Source organism: Mustela erminea, chromosome X (assembly GCF_009829155.1).
Source record: "Mustela erminea isolate mMusErm1 chromosome X, mMusErm1.Pri, whole genome shotgun sequence".
NCBI classification, from domain to species: domain Eukaryota; kingdom Metazoa; phylum Chordata; class Mammalia; order Carnivora; family Mustelidae; genus Mustela; species Mustela erminea.
The window spans coordinates 96,590,120-96,612,882 of NC_045635.1; the positions used below are offsets into that span (position 1 = coordinate 96,590,120).

At 68.7% G+C, this 22,763-nt stretch overlaps 1 protein-coding gene and 3 pseudogenes across 1 annotated transcript; all 4 read right to left on the bottom strand.

The window, feature by feature from the left end:
- Positions 1-430: 430 nt before the first annotated feature.
- Positions 431-22,022, bottom strand: LOC116582336 (basic salivary proline-rich protein 1-like). The gene is made up of 3 exons (XM_032329718.1): positions 21,007-22,022; positions 554-1,006; positions 431-434 (listed from the first exon to the last, which is right to left on the bottom strand). Exons 1-3 carry the CDS (start codon positions 21,738-21,740, stop codon positions 431-433), a joined length of 1,191 nt encoding a protein of 396 aa, XP_032185609.1. The 5' UTR covers positions 21,741-22,022.
- LOC116582544 lies at positions 3,536-5,654 on the bottom strand (annotated as a pseudogene).
- LOC116582543 lies at positions 7,486-9,604 on the bottom strand (annotated as a pseudogene).
- On the bottom strand, positions 15,526-17,644 carry LOC116582540 (annotated as a pseudogene).
- Positions 22,023-22,763: the final 741 nt, after the last annotated feature.

Consider the following 22,763-nt stretch of genomic DNA (forward strand, 5'->3'; position numbering starts at 1 on the left):
CGGCCCCAACCCTTAGTCCTTGGGCGTGAGTCTCCCACGGGAGCAGGGTTTGTGTCCTTCAGAAAGGATGGGTAGGAGTGACAGGTGGGAAAGGACCGGAAGGACCCTCCAGGCCTGGAGCCCGGTGGTGGTGGTGGTGATGGTGGTGGTGTGTGTTGAAGGGGGGAGGCATTTGTTGCGAGGGGGCTGGGGTGTTGCTTTCCACGGGTGGGACGGAATATCCACTGCTGTCCTAGCAAGAATGAGGTGGTGAGCTTCTCAGGCCAGACTTCTGGGGAGAGGCAGCCCCTGCGGTTTGCAGGGCAGAGAGCCGAAATGGTCCCTAAGGGTGGAAGCTGCACTGAGAGCAGGGAGAGAGGTCCGCCTGGATGACAGGTGCACCCTTCTGCCCTTGGGCAATCGGAGGGCAGTAGAGACAGATGTCGTTCATTCACCTGCACAGGTGAGTGGAGCCTGTAGTCCACGTCCCTAGGACCGAAAGGGTGACATCCAGCCATGATCTCTATTCTTTCCGGGGGACGCCGAGTGTGTGTGTGTGTGTGTGTGTGTGTGTGTGTGAGTGTGAGCGTGTGTGCACGCGCGCGCCCGTGAGATCATGGGAAGGAGTGCGAGCGTGCGTTTTGCGAGACCCCAAGGGTGTTTCCGCGCGTCTTTGTGGTGTGTGTGAGAGAGAAGATGTGAGTGTGTGCGCGCGCGCGTGCGTGCGTGCGTGTTTGCGGTACTTCTGGCTTCTCCAGTGCCCCAGGCACGGGAGAGCCTGGTGGTCAGGGTGCCGTGGATGTGACCGTGAGGTGTGCACCGTGGCCTCTGGGCCGATTGACGGGAAAGGAGGAGCTGCAGTGTTTGCGTTGACCTGGAGTACCCGTGGCCTGGGAATGGCCCGGGTCCTGGAGCGCAAGGGAGCGCGTGGGCGCTGCCCCTCCCGCGGGAGCTGTCCAGAGTCGGAGGCCGCGGTGAAGGGCCCGGTGCCCGGGAACCTTCCATCCCCCGGCCGCGGGAGGTGGACCTCGCTGTTGACCCCTCGGCGGGTGCCCGCGGGCCGCGCCACCGCCGCTGTCCTTTGTTCCTGGGCGCTCGGAGGCCTTCGGGGTGAGGCTGGCCTCTCGGGGAGTCCTGACTGAGGCTCGGGCAGGGACCGGCGGGGCGTGGCTGGGGTTCTGGGCCCGGCACCAGAAGAGCGTGTCTCCCGCGCGGGGCCAAGATGGAGCCCCGGATGGGTTCAAGGCCACTGCCGGGAGCCTCGGGGACCCTGGCTGGGGCTCGCTGAGCCTCGCCCTTGGGCTTTGGATGCCAGGCCGGTCAAGGGGAGCCAGAGAGGAGCGAGGCTCCCCGCTCCCGGTAACCTCACGAGCTCGGCCCACGAGAGCCAGAGGAGGAGAAACATGGGGGCCGCCATGCTGGAGCCAGGGTGGACACGGCTTGGCCTTTTTTCTTTGGCAAAGGGCGGAGGGAGAGGCCCAGGAGGAAGGGCCGCTTGGCATACGTGGTGCTCTACTGCCATCAAGCGGAAATCGTTGGGGATCCCGTGAGCCCGCAAAGCGGCGTCGCCGGGAGGCGCAGGCGGGATGGGAGCGGGGGTGCGGGGGGCATGTCTCCTGCGCCCCCGCAAAGGCCCACGCATGCGTAGTGCCCCGCCCCCACCGCCCCGGCAACCTGGGAGACTCCAGGGACGGCTGGCGGGGCCGAGCGCGGGGTCCGGATGCCCTGCGGGTCGGGCACGGGGATGCCAAGGCGGCCGCCATGTTTGGGCGGACCAGAGCGGGAGAAGCCTACCCCGAGGGGCAAGGAAATACCATTCGGGGGCGGGGGGGCGGGGCTGCGGGTCAGGGGCACTGGGCATGTGGCGGCCTGGCCCTTCCCCTAGGAGCAAGAGCAGCATGGGCTTGTCCGGACTCAGGGCCCTGCAAGCCCCGCCAAGAGCGGCCGGGCCACGGGCAGGGGCACTGGGAGGGCGCCGCCATTGGCGGTGGGCGTGGAGGCGGGACCCCGATGTCCCTGTGAACCGTTGGGGGATCAGGTGTGCTGCTTGGTCACCCGGTGTCATGGGGTCTGGAGGTGGTCTCCGGAGGAGGGGCGGGGGCGTGGGCCGCGAGGGGGGTGCTGTCCGGCCGGGAGCCCAGTCCAGAAGGCACAGGCCGGTCCTGGGACCAGCCCAAGTGGAAGCTGCAGCGGCAGCAGAGGCAGCAGCGGCAGCAACGGCCTCCTCTGCCCCGCCCCCTCGCCCGCCCCACCCCCAGTACCACCAGAGCCAGGCTGGGGCCCAAAAAGCGGTTGCGGTGACACACACAGGGCAGCGGCAGTGCCGTCTCCTGGGGCTTCCCCTAGTCTGGCCAGAAAGGCCTACCCCAGCGCTCCCCGACTCAAGTGTAGCCTCTGCATCGGCGCAGCTCGCTTTCTGGGCCACCTTCTGCAACATGGCTCCAGAGTCTTCAGGGCAATGACGACGCAGGCCCCCGGCTCCGCTTCCCACTGCCACACTTGCTTCGCAGCCGGGCATCAACGGACCGGCATGCAGAGTCTGCAGAAAGGGCCGGGCAGCGGGCTCAGCCCCCTTTGCCCCGGTGCACCCACAGTCAGGTGCCCGCCCGGTCGGTGCCCGAAAGGAGGCTCAGGCTCTTGAACACCAGGGCCAACCCTAGCGGAGACCCAGGCTCTCCCAATAGCGCAAGTACCTGTGAAAGAAGGTCCGGGGCCCGGTGAGCATTGCCTGCTCCCGGGGTCCTCACAAGTTCCACGCCCCCACCCCACCGCCGGCCCCTGGTCCCTCAGCTTCAGCCCTCCTCCCTCCCCCATCACCCCCGACCCCCCCCTCTCTCCCCTCCCACGACCTACCCGCCACCCCCCACCCCCCGCCCCGCCGCCCCTCCGCACCGCGCCCACAGACCGCCGCTACCCCCTATTCCCCCAGCAACTTCCCAAGGCAGCCAGTTGGCCCTTCTGCTCACACCAAGTCAGGGTCCGGAAAGGTGTGTGCCCTCCGTGTTTGGCGGGGTGGGGTGGTTCGGGTGGGCTTGGGCGTTGGTCGTGGAGCTAGAGGCCTCCGTCGCTACTCGCTCACCTCCTTGCTGGCCGATGCCAGCCCCCCAACCCCACCCCCTTAACCCCCAAAGCCCCCACCCCCTGCACCACCGCGGTATCCACCCCGGAGTCTTGGGCGAGAGCCCTGCGCCAACTGTCACCTCCGCAGAGCATGGGATCCGTCAAGGGTCGACTGGCCCGCTTGCCGTGTGGGGTGCCTACCCGGGAGCCTGTGGGTCACCCCGGCCCGAGGCCGGGGAGCCGGGCTTCGGCTGGCCTACTCCTGACTCTCGGTGGGCAAGGTGGGCGTAACAGGGCGGGAGGAGGTCCTTGAGGGCTGAGCGGCCCCCGGCCAGGGGTATCCATCGCCACTGTCGCCATTCCCGGCGTGGGCGCCGTCGGGATACGGTTGGGCCCGTGCACAGACCCTGGTTGGGCAACGGACCGCCAACCCAGGCCCAGGCCCCTGAGATCGGGGCCCCCCGCATTACCCTCCCTTGGCGCCACCACGGCCGTCCCAACTTGGGAGCCAGGCCCTTCCTTGGCGAGGCGGCGCATCCCGCCTTGGCGGTCTTCCGTGGCTCCCACCTGCGGCTCTGAGGGTGCTCAGGCCTTTACTTTGTGGCCAGGAGGGAATCCCTAGAGTGGGTGGCCGACCTCGGAGAGTGGAGACTGGGGTTTCGCGTGGCAGGGCAGGACTGGACGGCGGAGTGGCGGAGTTGGCGGCGGCGGGTGGAGCGCCGGAGGCGAACTGTCTGCCAGCCGGCTTGCGGGGCCGGGCAGGGGAGAGTGTCCGGGAAGACCCTCTGGACTTGAGGCGGATCCAGGTGAGGCTCGCCTCAGAGGAGTTGAGCGCGGGCCCGCGGGCCCACCAGCCGCCCTAGTTCCTTCGAGTGGGCGCCCGGGGCGGCCGGAAGCTGAGGGCCTGGACCCGTGGCATCGGAGCACGTCCTTCTGGGCCCGTGCGGGGATGTCTTGCAGAGATGACATCCCTTTCCCGAACGCTGGGCTCCAAGATCACAGAACGTGGCCCCTCGGGTGCCGGTCCGTTCTCCCCTTCCGTGCAGGCGCGGCCCCAACCCTTAGTCCTTGGGCGTGAGGGTTTGTGTCCTTCAGAAAGGATGGGTAGGAGTGACAGGTGGGAAAGGACCGGAAGGACCCTCCAGGCCTGGAGCCCGGTGGTGGTGGTGGTGATGGTGGTGGTGTGTGTTGAAGGGGCGAGGCATTTGTTGCGAGGGGGCCGGGGTGTTGCTTTCCACGGGTGGGACGGAATATCCACTGCTGTCCTAGCAAGAATGAGGTGGTGAGCTTCTCAGGCCAGACTTCTGGGGAGAGGCAGCCCCTGCGGTTTGCAGGGCAGAGAGCCGAAATGGTCCCTAAGGGTTGAAGCTGCACTGAGAGCAGGGAGAGAGGTCCGCCTGGATGACAGGTGCACCCTTCTGCCCTTGGGCAATCAGAGGGCAGTAGAGACAGACGTCCTTCATTCACGTGCACAGGTGAGTGGAGCCTGTAGTCCACGTCCTGAGGACCGAAAGGGTGACATCCAGCCGTGATCTCTCTTCTTTCCGGGGGACGCCGAGTGTGTGTGTGTGTGTCTGTGTGTGTGTGTAAGTGTGAGCGTGTGTGCGCGCGCGCGTCCGTGCGTGTTTGCGGTACTTCTGGCTTCTCCACTGTCCCAGGCACGGGAGAGCCTGGTGGTCAGGGTGCCGTGGATGTGACCGTGAGGTGTGCACCGTGGCCTCTGGGCCGATTGACGGGAAAGGAGGAGCTGCAGTGTTTGCGTTGACCTGGAGTACCCGTGGCCTGGGAATGGCCGCGGTCCTGGAGCGCAGGGGCGCGCGTGGGCGCTGCCCCTCCCGCGGGAGCTGTCCAGAGTCGGAGGCCGCGGTGAAGGGCCCGGTGCCCGGGACCCCTCCTTCCCCGGCCGCGGGAGGTGGACCTCGCTGTTGACCCCTCGGCGGGTGCCCGCGGGCCGCGCCACCGCCGCTGTCCTTTGTTCCTGGGCGCTCGGAGGCCTCGGGGTGAGGCTGGCCTCTCGGGGAGTCCTGACTGAGGCTCGGGCATGGACCGGCGTGGCGTGGCTGGGGTTCTGGGCCCGGCACCAGAAGAGCGTGTCTCCCGCGCGGGCCAAGATGGAGCCCCGGATGGGTTCGAGGCCACTGCCGGGAGCCTCGGGGACCCTGGCTGGGGCTCGCTGAGCCTCGCCCTTGGGCTTTGGACGCCAGGCCGGTCAAGGGGAGCCAGAGAGGAGCGAGGCTCCCCGCTCCCCATAACCTCACGAGCTCCGCCCACGAGAGCCAGAGGAGGAGAAACATGGGGGCCGCCATGTTGGAGCCAGGGTGGACACGACTTGGCCTTTTTTCTTTGGCAAAGGGCGGAGGGAGAGGCCCAGGAGGAAGGGCCGCTTGGCATACGTGGTGCTCTACTGCCATCAAGCGGAACTCGTTGGGGATCCCGTGAGCGCGCAAAGCGGCGTCCCCGGGAGGCGCCTGCGGGATGGGAGCGGGGGTGCGGGGGGCCTGTCTCCTGCGCCCCCGCAAAGGCCCACGCATGCGTAGTGCCCCGCCCCCACCGCCCCGGCAACCTGGGAGACTCCAGGGACGGCTGGCGGGGCCGAGCGCGGGGTCCGGATGCCCTGCGGGTTGGGCACGGGGATGCCAACGCGGCTGCCATGTTTGGGCGGACCGGAGCGGGAGAAGCCTACCCCGAGGGGCAAGGAAATACCGTTCGGGGGCGGGGGGGCGGGGCTGCGGGTCGGGGGCACTGGGCATGTGGCGGCCTGGCCCTTCCCCTAGGAGCAAGAGCAGCATGGGCTTGTCCGGACCCAGGGCCCTGCAAGCCCCGCCAAGAGCGGCCGGGCCACGGGCAGGGGGACTGGGAGGCCGCCGCCATTGGCGGTGGGCGTGGAGGCGGGACCCCGATGTCCCTGTGAACCGTTGGGGGATCAGGTGTGCTGCTTGGTCACCCGGTGTGATGGGGTCTGGAGGTGGTCTCCGGAGGAGGGGCGGGGGCGTGGGCCGCGAGGGGGGTGCTGTCCGGCCGGGAGCCCAGTCCAGAAGGCACAGGCCGGTCCTGGGACCAGCCCAAGTGGAAGCAGCAGCAGCAGCAGCGGCAGCAGCGGCAGCAACGGCCTCCTCCGCCCGGCCCCCTCGCCCGCCCCACCCCCAGTACCACCAGAGCCAGGCTGGGGCCCAACAAGCGGTTGCGGTGACACACACAGGGCAGCGGCAGTGCCGTCTCCCGGGGCTTCCCCTAGTCTGGCCAGAAAGGCCTACCCCAGCGCACCCCGACTCAAGTGTAGCCTCTGCATTGGCGCAGCTCGCTTTCTGGGCCACCTTCTGCAACATGGCTCCAGAGTCTTCAGGGCAATGACGACGCAGGCCCCCGGCTCCGCCTCCCACTGCCACACTTGCTTCGCAGCTGGGCATCAACGGACCGGCATGCAGAGTCTGCAGAAAGGGCCGGGCAGCGGGCCCAGCCCCCTTTGCCCCGGTGCACCCACAGTCAGGTGCCCGCCCGGTCGGTGCCCGAAAGGAGGCTCAGGCTCTTGAACACCAGGGCCAACCGTAGCGGAGGCCCAGGCTCTCCCAATAGCCCAAGTACCTGTGAAAGAAGGTCCGGGGCCCGGTGAGCCTTGCCTGCTCCCGGGGTCCTCACACGTTCCGCGCCCCCACCCCCCCGCCGGCCCCTGGTCCCTCAGCTTCAGCCCTCCTCCCTCACCCATCACCCCCGACCCTCCCCTCTCTCCCCTCCCACGACCTACCCGCCACCCCCCACCCCCCGCCCCGCCGCTCCTCCGCACCGCGCCCACAGACCGCCGCTACCCCCCTATTCCCCCAGCAACTTCCCAAGGCAGCCAGTTGGCCCTTCTGCTCACACCAAGTCAGGGTCCGGAAAGGTGTGTGCCCTCCGTGTTTGGCGGGGTGGGGTGGTTCGGGTGGGCTTGGGCGTTGGTCGTGGAGCTAGAGGCCTCCGTCGCTACTCGCTCACCTCCTTGCTGGCCGATGCCACCCCCCCAACCCCACCCCCTTAACCCCCAAAGCCCCCACCCCCTGCACCACCGCGGTATCCACCCCGGAGTCTTGGGCGAGAGCCCTGCGCCAACTGTCACCTCCGCAGAGCATGGGATCCGTCAAGGGTCGACTGGCCCGCTTGCCGTGTGGGGTGCCTACCCGGGAGCCTGTGGGTCACCCCGGCCCGAGGCCGGGGAGCCGGGCTTCGGCTGGCCTACTCCTGACTCTCGGTGGGCAAGGTGGGCGTAACAGGGCGGGAGGAGGTCCTTGAGGGCTGAGCGGCCCCCGGCCAGGGGTATCCATCGCCACTGTCGCCATTCCCGGCGTGGGCGCCGTCGGGATACGGTTGGGCCCGTGCACAGACCCTGGTTGGGCAACGGACCGCCAACCCAGGCCCAGGCCCCTGAGATCGGGGCCCCCCGCATTACCCTCCCTTGGCGCCACCACGGCCGTCCCAACTTGGGAGCCAGGCCCTTCCTTGGCGAGGCGGCGCATCCCGCCTTGGCGGTCTTCCGTGGCTCCCACCTGCGGCTCTGAGGGTGCTCAGGCCTTTACTTTGTGGCCAGGAGGGAATCCCTAGAGTGGGTGGCCGACCTCGGAGAGTGGAGACTGGGGTTTCGCGTGGCAGGGCAGGACTGGACGGCGGAGTGGCGGAGTTGGCGGCGGCGGGTGGAGCGCCGGAGGCGAACTGTCTGCCAGCCGGCTTGCGGGGCCGGGCAGGGGAGAGTGTCCGGGAAGACCCTCTGGACTTGAGGCGGATCCAGGTGAGGCTCGCCTCAGAGGAGTTGAGCGCGGGCCCGCGGGCCCACCAGCCGCCCTAGTTCCTTCGAGTGGGCGCCCGGGGCGGCCGGAAGCTGAGGGCCTGGACCCGTGGCATCGGAGCACGTCCTTCTGGGCCCGTGCGGGGATGTCTTGCAGAGATGACATCCCTTTCCCGAACGCTGGGCTCCAAGATCACAGAACGTGGCCCCTCGGGTGCCGGTCCGTTCTCCCCTTCCGTGCAGGCGCGGCCCCAACCCTTAGTCCTTGGGCGTGAGGGTTTGTGTCCTTCAGAAAGGATGGGTAGGAGTGACAGGTGGGAAAGGACCGGAAGGACCCTCCAGGCCTGGAGCCCGGTGGTGGTGGTGGTGATGGTGGTGGTGTGTGTTGAAGGGGCGAGGCATTTGTTGCGAGGGGGCCGGGGTGTTGCTTTCCACGGGTGGGACGGAATATCCACTGCTGTCCTAGCAAGAATGAGGTGGTGAGCTTCTCAGGCCAGACTTCTGGGGAGAGGCAGCCCCTGCGGTTTGCAGGGCAGAGAGCCGAAATGGTCCCTAAGGGTTGAAGCTGCACTGAGAGCAGGGAGAGAGGTCCGCCTGGATGACAGGTGCACCCTTCTGCCCTTGGGCAATCAGAGGGCAGTAGAGACAGACGTCCTTCATTCACGTGCACAGGTGAGTGGAGCCTGTAGTCCACGTCCTGAGGACCGAAAGGGTGACATCCAGCCGTGATCTCTCTTCTTTCCGGGGGACGCCGAGTGTGTGTGTGTGTGTCTGTGTGTGTGTGTAAGTGTGAGCGTGTGTGCGCGCGCGCGTCCGTGCGTGTTTGCGGTACTTCTGGCTTCTCCACTGTCCCAGGCACGGGAGAGCCTGGTGGTCAGGGTGCCGTGGATGTGACCGTGAGGTGTGCACCGTGGCCTCTGGGCCGATTGACGGGAAAGGAGGAGCTGCAGTGTTTGCGTTGACCTGGAGTACCCGTGGCCTGGGAATGGCCGCGGTCCTGGAGCGCAGGGGCGCGCGTGGGCGCTGCCCCTCCCGCGGGAGCTGTCCAGAGTCGGAGGCCGCGGTGAAGGGCCCGGTGCCCGGGACCCCTCCTTCCCCGGCCGCGGGAGGTGGACCTCGCTGTTGACCCCTCGGCGGGTGCCCGCGGGCCGCGCCACCGCCGCTGTCCTTTGTTCCTGGGCGCTCGGAGGCCTCGGGGTGAGGCTGGCCTCTCGGGGAGTCCTGACTGAGGCTCGGGCATGGACCGGCGTGGCGTGGCTGGGGTTCTGGGCCCGGCACCAGAAGAGCGTGTCTCCCGCGCGGGCCAAGATGGAGCCCCGGATGGGTTCGAGGCCACTGCCGGGAGCCTCGGGGACCCTGGCTGGGGCTCGCTGAGCCTCGCCCTTGGGCTTTGGACGCCAGGCCGGTCAAGGGGAGCCAGAGAGGAGCGAGGCTCCCCGCTCCCCATAACCTCACGAGCTCCGCCCACGAGAGCCAGAGGAGGAGAAACATGGGGGCCGCCATGTTGGAGCCAGGGTGGACACGACTTGGCCTTTTTTCTTTGGCAAAGGGCGGAGGGAGAGGCCCAGGAGGAAGGGCCGCTTGGCATACGTGGTGCTCTACTGCCATCAAGCGGAACTCGTTGGGGATCCCGTGAGCGCGCAAAGCGGCGTCCCCGGGAGGCGCCTGCGGGATGGGAGCGGGGGTGCGGGGGGCCTGTCTCCTGCGCCCCCGCAAAGGCCCACGCATGCGTAGTGCCCCGCCCCCACCGCCCCGGCAACCTGGGAGACTCCAGGGACGGCTGGCGGGGCCGAGCGCGGGGTCCGGATGCCCTGCGGGTTGGGCACGGGGATGCCAACGCGGCTGCCATGTTTGGGCGGACCGGAGCGGGAGAAGCCTACCCCGAGGGGCAAGGAAATACCGTTCGGGGGCGGGGGGGCGGGGCTGCGGGTCGGGGGCACTGGGCATGTGGCGGCCTGGCCCTTCCCCTAGGAGCAAGAGCAGCATGGGCTTGTCCGGACCCAGGGCCCTGCAAGCCCCGCCAAGAGCGGCCGGGCCACGGGCAGGGGGACTGGGAGGCCGCCGCCATTGGCGGTGGGCGTGGAGGCGGGACCCCGATGTCCCTGTGAACCGTTGGGGGATCAGGTGTGCTGCTTGGTCACCCGGTGTGATGGGGTCTGGAGGTGGTCTCCGGAGGAGGGGCGGGGGGCGTGGGCCGCGAGGGGGGTGCTGTCCGGCCGGGAGCCCAGTCCAGAAGGCACAGGCCGGTCCTGGGACCAGCCCAAGTGGAAGCAGCAGCAGCAGCAGCGGCAGCAGCGGCAGCAACGGCCTCCTCCGCCCGGCCCCCTCGCCCGCCCCACCCCCAGTACCACCAGAGCCAGGCTGGGGCCCAACAAGCGGTTGCGGTGACACACACAGGGCAGCGGCAGTGCCGTCTCCCGGGGCTTCCCCTAGTCTGGCCAGAAAGGCCTACCCCAGCGCTACCCCGACTCAAGTGTAGCCTCTGCATTGGCGCAGCTCGCTTTCTGGGCCACCTTCTGCAACATGGCTCCAGAGTCTTCAGGGCAATGACGACGCAGGCCCCCGGCTCCGCCTCCCACTGCCACACTTGCTTCGCAGCTGGGCATCAACGGACCGGCATGCAGAGTCTGCAGAAAGGGCCGGGCAGCGGGCCCAGCCCCCTTTGCCCCGGTGCACCCACAGTCAGGTGCCCGCCCGGTCGGTGCCCGAAAGGAGGCTCAGGCTCTTGAACACCAGGGCCAACCGTAGCGGAGGCCCAGGCTCTCCCAATAGCCCAAGTACCTGTGAAAGAAGGTCCGGGGCCCGGTGAGCCTTGCCTGCTCCCGGGGTCCTCACACGTTCCGCGCCCCCACCCCACCGCCGGCCCCTGGTCCCTCAGCTTCAGCCCTCCTCCCTCACCCATCACCCCCGACCCTCCCCTCTCTCCCCTCCTACGACCTACCCGCCACCCCCCACCCCCCGCCCCGCCGCTCCTCCGCACCGCGCCCACAGACCGCCGCTACCCCCTATTCCCCCAGCAACTTCCCAAGGCAGCCAGTTGGCCCTTCTGCTCACACCAAGTCAGGGTCCGGAAAGGTGTGTGCCCTCCGTGTTTGGCGGGGTGGGGTGGTTCGGGTGGGCTTGGGCGTTGGTCGTGGAGCTAGAGGCCTCCGTCGCTACTCGCTCACCTCCTTGCTGGCCGATGCCAGCCCCCCAACCCCACCCCCTTAACCCCCAAAGCCCCCACCCCCTGCACCACCGCGGTATCCACCCCGGAGTCTTGGGCGAGAGCCCTGCGCCAACTGTCACCTCCGCAGAGCATGGGATCCGTCAAGGGTCGACTGGCCCGCTTGCCGTGTGGGGTGCCTACCCGGGAGCCTGTGGGTCACCCCGGCCCGAGGCCGGGGAGCCGGGCTTCGGCTGGCCTACTCCTGACTCTCGGTGGGCAAGGTGGGCGTAACAGGGCGGGAGGAGGTCCTTGAGGGCTGAGCGGCCCCCGGCCAGGGGTATCCATCGCCACTGTCGCCATTCCCGGCGTGGGCGCCGTCGGGATACGGTTGGGCCCGTGCACAGACCCTGGTTGGGCAACGGACCGCCAACCCAGGCCCAGGCCCCTGAGATCGGGGCCCCCCCGCATTACCCTCCCTTGGCGCCACCACGGCCGTCCCAACTTGGGAGCCAGGCCCTTCCTTGGCGAGGCGGCGCATCCCGCCTTGGCGGTCTTCCGTGGCTCCCACCTGCGGCTCTGAGGGTGCTCAGGCCTTTACTTTGTGGCCAGGAGGGAATCCCTAGAGTGGGTGGCCGACCTCGGAGAGTGGAGACTGGGGTTTCGCGTGGCAGGGCAGGACTGGACGGCGGAGTGGCGGAGTTGGCGGCGGCGGGTGGAGCGCCGGAGGCGAACTGTCTGCCAGCCGGCTTGCGGGGCCGGGCAGGGGAGAGTGTCCGGGAAGACCCTCTGGACTTGAGGCGGATCCAGGTGAGGCTCGCCTCAGAGGAGTCGAGCGCGGGCCCGCGGGCCCACCAGCCGCCCTAGTTCCTTCGAGTGGGCGCCCGGGGCGGCCGGAAGCTGAGGGCCTGGACCCGTGGCATCGGAGCACGTCCTTCTGGGCCCGTGCGGGGATGTCTTGCAGAGATGACATCCCTTTCCCGAACGCTGGGCTCCAAGATCACAGAACGTGGCCCCTCGGGTGCCGGTCCGTTCTCCCCTTCCGTGCAGGCGCGGCCCCAACCCTTAGTCCTTGGGCGTGAGTCCCACGGAGCAGGGTTTGTGTCCTTCAGAAAGGATGGGTAGGAGTGACAGGTGGGAAAGGACCGGAAGGACCCTCCAGGCCTGGAGCCCGGTGGTGGTGGTGGTGATGGTGGTGGTGTGTGTTGAAGGGGCGAGGCATTTGTTGCGAGGGGGCCGGGGTGTTGCTTTCCACGGGTGGGACGGAATATCCACTGCTGTCCTAGCAAGAATGAGGTGGTGAGCTTCTCAGGCCAGACTTCTGGGGAGAGGCAGCCCCTGCGGTTTGCAGGGCAGAGAGCCGAAATGGTCCCTAAGGGTGGAAGCTGCACTGAGAGCAGGGAGAGAGGTCCGCCTGGATGACAGGTGCACCCTTCTGCCCTTGGGCAATCGGAGGGCAGTAGAGACAGATGTCGTTCATTCACCTGCACAGGTGAGTGGAGCCTGTAGTCCACGTCCTGAGGACCGAAAGGGTGACATCCAGCCATGATCTCTATTCTTTCCGGGGGACGCCGAGTGTGTGTGTGTGTGTGTGTGTGTGTGTGTGAGTGTGAGCGTGTGTGCACGCGGGCGCCCGTGAGATCATGGGAAGGAGTGCGAGCGTGCGTTTTGCGAGACCCCAAGGGTGTTTCCGCGCGTCTTTGTGGTGTGTGTGAGAGAGAAGATGTGAGTGTGTGCGCGCGCGCGTGCGTGCGTGCGTGTTTGCGGTACTTCTGGCTTCTCCAGTGCCCCAGGCACGGGAGAGCCTGGTGGTCAGGGTGCCGTGGATGTGACCGTGAGGTGTGCACCGTGGCCTCTGGGCCGATTGACGGGAAAGGAGGAGCTGCAGTGTTTGCGTTGACCTGGAGTACCCGTGGCCTGGGAATGGCCCCGGTCCTGGAGCGCAAGGGAGCGCGTGGGCGCTGCCCCTCCCGCGGGAGCTGTCCAGAGTCGGAGGCCGCGGTGAAGGGCCCGGTGCCCGGGAACCTTCCATCCCCTGGCCGCGGGAGGTGGACCTCACTGTTGACCCCACGGCCGGTGCCCGCGGGCCGCGCCACCGCCGCTGTCCTTTGTTCCTGGGCGCTCGGAGGCCTTCGGGGTGAGGCTGGCCTCTCGGGGAGTCCTGACTGAGGCTCGGGCAGGGACCGGCGGGGCGTGGCTGGGGTTCTGGGCCCGGCACCAGAAGAGCGTGTCTCCCGCGCGGGCCAAGATGGAGCCCCGGTTGGGTTCGAGGCCACTGCCGGGAGCCTCGGGGACCCTGGCTGGGGCTCGCTGAGCCTCGCCCTTGGGCTTTGGACTGCCAGGCCGGTCAAGGGGAGCCAGAGAGGAGCGAGGCTCCCCGCTCCCGGTAACCTCACGAGCTCGCCCACGAGAGCCAGAGGAGGAGAAACATGGTAGCCGCCATGTTGCAGCCAGGGTGGACAGGGCTTGGTCTTTTTTCTTCAGCGAAGGGCGGAGGGAGAGGCCCTGGGGGAAGGGCCACTTGGCATTCGTGGTGCAATACTGCCATCAAGCGGAACTCGTTGGGGATCCCGTGAGCCCGCAAAGCGGCGTCGCCGGGAGGCGCCTGCGGGATGGGAGCGGGGGTGCGGGGGGCCTGTCTCCTGCGCCCCCGCAAAGGCCCACGCATGCGTAGTGCCCCGCCCCCACCGCCCCGGCAACCTGGGAGACTCCAGGGACGGCTGGCGGGGCCGAGCGCGGGGTCCGGATGCCCTGCGGGTCGGGCACGGGGATGCCAAGGCGGCCGCCATGTTTGGGCGGACCAGGAGCGGGAGAAGCCTACCCCGAGGGGCAAGGAAATACCAGTTCGGGGGCGGGGGGGCGGGGCTGCGGGTCAGGGGCACTGGGCATGTGGCGGCCTGGCCCTTCCCCTAGGAGCAAGAGCAGCATGGGCTTGTCCGGACTCAGGGCCCTGCAAGCCCCGCCAAGAGCGGCCGGGCCACGGGCAGGGGCACTGGGAGGGCGCCGCCATTGGCGGTGGGCGTGGAGGCGGGACCCCGATGTCCCTGTGAACCGTTGGGGGATCAGGTGTGCTGCTTGGTCACCCGGTGTGCATGGGGTCTGGAGGTGGTCTCCGGAGGAGGGGCGGGGGCGTGGGCCGCGAGGGGGGTGCTGTCCGGCCGGGAGCCCAGTCCAGAAGGCACAGGCCGGTCCTGGGACCAGCCCAAGTGGAAGCTGCAGCAGCAGCAGAGGCAGCAGCGGCAGCAACGGCCTCCTCCTGCCCGGCCCCCTCGCCCGCCCCACCCCCAGTACCACCAGAGCCAGGCTGGGGCCCAAAAAGCGGTTGCGGTGACACACACAGGGCAGCGGCAGTGCCGTCTCCTGGGGCTTCCCCTAGTCTGGCCAGAAAGGCCTACCCCAGCGCTCCCCGACTCAAGTGTAGCCTCTGCATCGGCGCAGCTCGCTTTCTGGGCCACCTTCTGCAACATGGCTCCAGAGTCTTCAGGGCAATGACGACGCAGGCCCCCGGCTCCGCTTCCCACTGCCACACTTGCTTCGCAGCTGGGCATCAACGGACCGGCATGCAGAGTCTGCAGAAAGGGCCGGGCAGCGGGCTCAGCCCCCTTTGCCCCGGTGCACCCACAGTCAGGTGCCCGCCCGGTCGGTGCCCGAAAGGAGGCTCAGGCTCTTGAACACCAGGGCCAACCCTAGCGGAGACCCAGGCTCTCCCAATAGCGCAAGTACCTGTGAAAGAAGGTCCGGGGCCCGGTGAGCATTGCCTGCTCCCGGGGTCCTCACAAGTTCCACGCCCCCACCCCACCGCCGGCCCCTGGTCCCTCAGCTTCAGCCCTCCTCCCTCCCCCATCACCCCCGACCCTCCCCCTCTCTCCCCTCCCACGACCTACCCGCCACCCCCCACCCCCCGCCCCGCCGCTCCCTCCGCACCGCGCCCACAGACCGCCGCTACCCCCTATTCCCCCAGCAACTTCCCAAGGCAGCCAGTTGGCCCTTCTGCTCACACCAAGTCAGGGTCCGGAAAGGTGTGTGCCCTCCGTGTTTGGCGGGGTGGGGTGGTTCGGGTGGGCTTGGGCGTTGGTCGTGGAGCTAGAGGCCTCCGTCGCTACTCGCTCACCTCCTTGCTGGCCGATGCCAGCCCCCCAACCCCACCCCCTTAACCCCCAAAGCCCCCACCCCCTGCACCACCGCGGTATCCACCCCGGAGTCTTGGGCGAGAGCCCTGCGCCAACTGTCACCTCCGCAGAGCATGGGATCCGTCAAGGGTCGACTGGCCCGCTTGCCGTGTGGGGTGCCTACCCGGGAGCCTGTGGGTCACCCCGGCCCGAGGCCGGGGAGCCGGGCTTCGGCTGGCCTACTCCTGACTCTCGGTGGGCAAGGTGGGCGTAACAGGGCGGGAGGAGGTCCTTGAGGGCTGAGCGGCCCCCGGCCAGGGGTATCCATCGCCACTGTCGCCATTCCCGGCGTGGGCGCCGTCGGGATACGGTTGGGCCCGTGCACAGACCCTGGTTGGGCAACGGACCGCCAACCCAGGCCCAGGCCCCTGAGATCGGGGCCCCCCGCATTACCCTCCCTTGGCGCCACCACGGCCGTCCCAACTTGGGAGCCAGGCCCTTCCTTGGCGAGGCGGCGCATCCCGCCTTGGCGGTCTTCCGTGGCTCCCACCTGCGGCTCTGAGGGTGCTCAGGCCTTTACTTTGTGGCCAGGAGGGAATCCCTAGAGTGGGTGGCCGACCTCGGAGAGTGGAGACTGGGGTTTCGCGTGGCAGGGCAGGACTGGACGGCGGAGTGGCGGAGTTGGCGGCGGCGGGTGGAGCGCCGGAGGCGAACTGTCTGCCAGCCGGCTTGCGGGGCCGGGCAGGGGAGAGTGTCCGGGAAGACCCTCTGGACTTGAGGCGGATCCAGGTGAGGCTCGCCTCAGAGGAGTTGAGCGCGGGCCCGCGGGCCCACCAGCCGCCCTAGTTCCTTCGAGTGGGCGCCCGGGGCGGCCGGAAGCTGAGGGCCTGGACCCGTGGCATCGGAGCACGTCCTTCTGGGCCCGTGCGGGGATGTCTTGCAGAGATGACATCCCTTTCCCGAACGCTGGGCTCCAAGATCACAGAACGTGGCCCCTCGGGTGCCGGTCCGTTCTCCCCTTCCGTGCAGGCGCGGCCCCAACCCTTAGTCCTTGGGCGTGAGGGTTTGTGTCCTTCAGAAAGGATGGGTAGGAGTGACAGGTGGGAAAGGACCGGAAGGACCCTCCAGGCCTGGAGCCCGGTGGTGGTGGTGGTGATGGTGGTGGTGTGTGTTGAAGGGGCGAGGCATTTGTTGCGAGGGGGCCGGGGTGTTGCTTTCCACGGGTGGGACGGAATATCCACTGCTGTCCTAGCAAGAATGAGGTGGTGAGCTTCTCAGGCCAGACTTCTGGGGAGAGGCAGCCCCTGCGGTTTGCAGGGCAGAGAGCCGAAATGGTCCCTAAGGGTTGAAGCTGCACTGAGAGCAGGGAGAGAGGTCCGCCTGGATGACAGGTGCACCCTTCTGCCCTTGGGCAATCAGAGGGCAGTAGAGACAGACGTCCTTCATTCACGTGCACAGGTGAGTGGAGCCTGTAGTCCACGTCCTGAGGACCGAAAGGGTGACATCCAGCCGTGATCTCTCTTCTTTCCGGGGGACGCCGAGTGTGTGTGTGTGTGTCTGTGTGTGTGTGTAAGTGTGAGCGTGTGTGCGCGCGCGCGTCCGTGCGTGTTTGCGGTACTTCTGGCTTCTCCACTGTCCCAGGCACGGGAGAGCCTGGTGGTCAGGGTGCCGTGGATGTGACCGTGAGGTGTGCACCGTGGCCTCTGGGCCGATTGACGGGAAAGGAGGAGCTGCAGTGTTTGCGTTGACCTGGAGTACCCGTGGCCTGGGAATGGCCGCGGTCCTGGAGCGCAGGGGCGCGCGTGGGCGCTGCCCCTCCCGCGGGAGCTGTCCAGAGTCGGAGGCCGCGGTGAAGGGCCCGGTGCCCGGGACCCCTCCTTCCCCGGCCGCGGGAGGTGGACCTCGCTGTTGACCCCTCGGCGGGTGCCCGCGGGCCGCGCCACCGCCGCTGTCCTTTGTTCCTGGGCGCTCGGAGGCCTCGGGGTGAGGCTGGCCTCTCGGGGAGTCCTGACTGAGGCTCGGGCATGGACCGGCGTGGCGTGGCTGGGGTTCTGGGCCCGGCACCAGAAGAGCGTGTCTCCCGCGCGGGCCAAGATGGAGCCCCGGATGGGTTCGAGGCCACTGCCGGGAGCCTCGGGGACCCTGGCTGGGGCTCGCTGAGCCTCGCCCTTGGGCTTTGGACGCCAGGCCGGTCAAGGGGAGCCAGAGAGGAGCGAGGCTCCCCGCTCCCCATAACCTCACGAGCTCCGCCCACGAGAGCCAGAGGAGGAGAAACATGGGGGCCGCCATGTTGGAGCCAGGGTGGACACGACTTGGCCTTTTTTCTTTGGCAAAGGGCGGAGGGAGAGGCCCAGGAGGAAGGGCCGCTTGGCATACGTGGTGCTCTACTGCCATCAAGCGGAACTCGTTGGGGATCCCGTGAGCGCGCAAAGCGGCGTCCCCGGGAGGCGCCTGCGGGATGGGAGCGGGGGTGCGGGGGGCCTGTCTCCTGCGCCCCCGCAAAGGCCCACGCATGCGTAGTGCCCCGCCCCCACCGCCCCGGCAACCTGGGAGACTCCAGGGACGGCTGGCGGGGCCGAGCGCGGGGTCCGGATGCCCTGCGGGTTGGGCACGGGGATGCCAACGCGGCTGCCATGTTTGGGCGGACCGGAGCGGGAGAAGCCTACCCCGAGGGGCAAGGAAATACCGTTCGGGGGCGGGGGGGCGGGGCTGCGGGTCGGGGGCACTGGGCATGTGGCGGCCTGGCCCTTCCCCTAGGAGCAAGAGCAGCATGGGCTTGTCCGGACCCAGGGCCCTGCAAGCCCCGCCAAGAGCGGCCGGGCCACGGGCAGGGGGACTGGGAGGCCGCCGCCATTGGCGGTGGGCGTGGAGGCGGGACCCCGATGTCCCTGTGAACCGTTGGGGGATCAGGTGTGCTGCTTGGTCACCCGGTGTGATGGGGTCTGGAGGTGGTCTCCGGAGGAGGGGCGGGGGCGTGGGCCGCGAGGGGGGTGCTGTCCGGCCGGGAGCCCAGTCCAGAAGGCACAGGCCGGTCCTGGGACCAGCCCAAGTGGAAGCAGCAGCAGCAGCAGCGGCAGCAGCGGCAGCAACGGCCTCCTCCGCCCGGCCCCCTCGCCCGCCCCACCCCCAGTACCACCAGAGCCAGGCTGGGGCCCAACAAGCGGTTGCGGTGACACACACAGGGCAGCGGCAGTGCCGTCTCCCGGGGCTTCCCCTAGTCTGGCCAGAAAGGCCTACCCCAGCGCACCCCGACTCAAGTGTAGCCTCTGCATTGGCGCAGCTCGCTTTCTGGGCCACCTTCTGCAACATGGCTCCAGAGTCTTCAGGGCAATGACGACGCAGGCCCCCGGCTCCGCCTCCCACTGCCACACTTGCTTCGCAGCTGGGCATCAACGGACCGGCATGCAGAGTCTGCAGAAAGGGCCGGGCAGCGGGCCCAGCCCCCTTTGCCCCGGTGCACCCACAGTCAGGTGCCCGCCCGGTCGGTGCCCGAAAGGAGGCTCAGGCTCTTGAACACCAGGGCCAACCGTAGCGGAGGCCCAGGCTCTCCCAATAGCCCAAGTACCTGTGAAAGAAGGTCCGGGGCCCGGTGAGCCTTGCCTGCTCCCGGGGTCCTCACACGTTCCGCGCCCCCCCCCCACCGCCGGCCCCTGGTCCCTCAGCTTCAGCCCTCCTCCCTCACCCATCACCCCCGACCCTCCCCTCTCTCCCCTCCCACGACCTACCCGCCACCCCCCACCCCCCGCCCCGCCGCTCCTCCGCACCGCGCCCACAGACCGCCGCTACCCCCTATTCCCCCAGCAACTTCCCAAGGCAGCCAGTTGGCCCTTCTGCTCACACCAAGTCAGGGTCCGGAAAGGTGTGTGCCCTCCGTGTTTGGCGGGGTGGGGTGGTTCGGGTGGGCTTGGGCGTTGGTCGTGGAGCTAGAGGCCTCCGTCGCTACTCGCTCACCTCCTTGCTGGCCGATGCCACCCCCCCAACCCCACCCCCTTAACCCCCAAAGCCCCCACCCCTGCACCACCGCGGTATCCACCCCGGAGTCTTGGGCGAGAGCCCTGCGCCAACTGTCACCTCCGCAGAGCATGGGATCCGTCAAGGGTCGACTGGCCCGCTTGCCGTGTGGGGTGCCTACCCGGGAGCCTGTGGGTCACCCCGGCCCGAGGCCGGGGAGCCGGGCTTCGGCTGGCCTACTCCTGACTCTCGGTGGGCAAGGTGGGCGTAACAGGGCGGGAGGAGGTCCTTGAGGGCTGAGCGGCCCCCGGCCAGGGGTATCCATCGCCACTGTCGCCATTCCCGGCGTGGGCGCCGTCGGGATACGGTTGGGCCCGTGCACAGACCCTGGTTGGGCAACGGACCGCCAACCCAGGCCCAGGCCCCTGAGATCGGGGCCCCCCGCATTACCCTCCCTTGGCGCCACCACGGCCGTCCCAACTTGGGAGCCAGGCCCTTCCTTGGCGAGGCGGCGCATCCCGCCTTGGCGGTCTTCCGTGGCTCCCACCTGCGGCTCTGAGGGTGCTCAGGCCTTTACTTTGTGGCCAGGAGGGAATCCCTAGAGTGGGTGGCCGACCTCGGAGAGTGGAGACTGGGGTTTCGCGTGGCAGGGCAGGACTGGACGGCGGAGTGGCGGAGTTGGCGGCGGCGGGTGGAGCGCCGGAGGCGAACTGTCTGCCAGCCGGCTTGCGGGGCCGGGCAGGGGAGAGTGTCCGGGAAGACCCTCTGGACTTGAGGCGGATCCAGGTGAGGCTCGCCTCAGAGGAGTCGAGCGCGGGCCCGCGGGCCCACCAGCCGCCCTAGTTCCTTCGAGTGGGCGCCCGGGGCGGCCGGAAGCTGAGGGCCTGGACCCGTGGCATCGGAGCACGTCCTTCTGGGCCCGTGCGGGGATGTCTTGCAGAGATGACATCCCTTTCCCGAACGCTGGGCTCCAAGATCACAGAACGTGGCCCCTCGGGTGCCGGTCCGTTCTCCCCTTCCGTGCAGGCGCGGCCCCAACCCTTAGTCCTTGGGCGTGAGGGTTTGTGTCCTTCAGAAAGGATGGGTAGGAGTGACAGGTGGGAAAGGACCGGAAGGACCCTCCAGGCCTGGAGCCCGGTGGTGGTGGTGGTGATGGTGGTGGTGTGTGTTGAAGGGGCGAGGCATTTGTTGCGAGGGGGCCGGGGTGTTGCTTTCCACGGGTGGGACGGAATATCCACTGCTGTCCTAGCAAGAATGAGGTGGTGAGCTTCTCAGGCCAGACTTCTGGGGAGAGGCAGCCCCTGCGGTTTGCAGGGCAGAGAGCCGAAATGGTCCCTAAGGGTGGAAGCTGCACTGAGAGCAGGGAGAGAGGTCCGCCTGGATGACAGGTGCACCCTTCTGCCCTTGGGCAATAGGAGGGCAGTAGAGACAGACGTCCTTCATTCACCTGCACAGGTGAGTGGAGCCTGTAGTCCACGTCCTGAGGACCGAAAGGGTGACATCCAGCCATGATCTCTCTTCTTTCCGGGGGACGCCGAGTGTGTGTGTGTGTGTGTGTGTGTGTGTGAGTGTGAGCGTGTGTGCACGCGGGCGCCCGTGAGATCATGGGAAGGAGTGCGAGCGTGCGTTTTGCGAGACCCCAAGGGTGTTTCCGCGCGTCTTTGTGGTGTGTGTGAGAGAGAAGATGTGAGTGTGTGCGCGCGCGCGTGCGTGCGTGCGTGTTTGCGGTACTTCTGGCTTCTCCAGTGCCTCAGGCACGGGAGAGCCTGGTGGTCAGGGTGCCGTGGATGTGACCGTGAGGTGTGCACCGTGGCCTCTGGGCCGATTGACGGGAAAGGAGGAGCTGCAGTGTTTGCGTTGACCTGGAGTACCCGTGGCCTGGGAATGGCCCCGGTCCTGGAGCGCAAGGGAGCGCGTGGGCGCTGCCCCTCCCGCGGGAGCTGTCCAGAGTCCGAGGCCGCGGTGAAGGTGCCCGGGAACCTTCCATCCCCCGACCGCGGGAGGTGGACCTCGCTGTTGACCCCTCGGCGGGTGCCCGCGGGCCGCGCCGCCGCCGCTGTCCTTTGTTCCTGGGCGCTCGGAGGCCTTCGGGGTGAGGCTGGCCTCTCGGGGAGTCCTGACTGAGGCTCGGGCAGGGACCGGCGGGGCGTGGCTGGGGTTCTGGGCCCGGCACCAGAAGAGCGTGTCTCCCGCGCGGGCCAAGATGGAGCCCCGGATGGGTTCGAGGCCACTGCCGGGAGCCTCGGGGACCCTGGCTGGGGCTCGCTGAGCCTCGCCCTTGGGCTTTGGACGCCAGGCCGGTCAAGGGGAGCCAGAGAGGAGCGAGGCTCCCCGCTCCCCGTAACCTCACGAGCTCCGCCCACGAGAGCCAGAGGAGGAGAAACATGGGGGCCGCCATGTTGGAGCCAGGGTGGACACGGCTTGCCTTTTTTCTTTGGCAAAGGGCGGAGGGAGAGGCCCAGGAGGAAGGGCCGCTTGGCATACGTGGTGCTCTACTGTCATCAAGCGGAACTCGTTGGGGATCCCGTGAGCCCGCAAAGCGGCGTCCCCGGGAGGCGCCTGCGGGATGGGAGCGGGGGTGCGGGGGGCCTGTCTCCTGCGCCCCCGCAAAGGCCCACGCATGCGTAGTGCCCCGCCCCCACCGCCCCGGCAACCTGGGAGACTCCAGGGACGGCTGGCGGGGCCGAGCGCGGGGTCCGGAAGCCCTGCGGGTCGGGCACGGGGATGCCAAGGCGGCCGCCATGTTTGGGCGGACCGGAGCGGGAGAAGCCTACCCCGAGGGGCAAGGAAATACCGTTCGGGGGCGGGGGGGCGGGGCTGCGGGTCGGGGGCACTGGGCATGTGGCGGCCTGGCCCTTCCCCTAGGAGCAAGAGCAGCATGGGCTTGTCCGGACCCAGGGCCCTGCAAGCCCCGCCAAGAGCGGCCGGGCCACGGGCAGGGGCACTGGGAGGGCGCCGCCATTGGCGGTGGGCGTGGAGGCGGGACCCCGATGTCCCTGTGAACCGTTGGGGGATCAGGTGTGCTGCTTGGTCACCCGGTGTGATGGGGTCTGGAGGTGGTCTCCGGAGGAGGGGCGGGGGCGTGGGCCGCGAGGGGGGTGCTGTCCGGCCGGGAGCCCAGTCCAGAAGGCACAGGCCGGTCCTGGGACCAGCCCAAGTGGAAGCAGCAGCAGCAGCAGCGGCAGCAGCGGCAGCAACGGCCTCCTCCGCCCGGCCCCCTCGCCCGCCCCACCCCCAGTACCACCAGAGCCAGGCTGGGGCCCAACAAGCGGTTGCGGTGACACACACAGGGCAGCGGCAGTGCCGTCTCCCGGGGCTTCCCCTAGTCTGGCCAGAAAGGCCTACCCCAGCGCTCCCCGACTCAAGTGTAGCCTCTGCATTGGCGCAGCTCGCTTTCTGGGCCACCTTCTGCAACATGGCTCCAGAGTCTTCAGGGCAATGACGACGCAGGCCCCCGGCTCCGCCTCCCACTGCCACACTTGCTTCGCAGCTGGGCATCAACGGACCGGCATGCAGAGTCTGCAGAAAGGGCCGGGCAGCGGGCCCAGCCCCCTTTGCCCCGGTGCACCCACAGTCAGGTGCCCGCCCGGTCGGTGCCCGAAAGGAGGCTCAGGCTCTTGAACACCAGGGGCAACCGTAGCGGAGGCCCAGGCTCTCCCAATAGCCCAAGTACCTGTGAAAGAAGGTCCGGGGCCCGGTGAGCCTTGCCTGCTCCCGGGGTCCTCACACGTTCCGCGCCCCCACCCCACCGCCGGCCCCTGGTCCC

Bases quoted from the DNA above. Each gene is read 5' to 3' on its own strand.
- LOC116582336 (XM_032329718.1), bottom strand. From the start codon at position 21,740: ATGGCGGCCGCCTTGGCATCCCCGTGCCCGACCCGCAGGGCTTCCGGA. The intron at 1,007-21,006 runs GTCCACCTCCCG...GTCAACAGCGAG, and splicing joins GCCGAGGGGTCAACAGCGAG to GTCCACCTCCCGCGGCCGGG.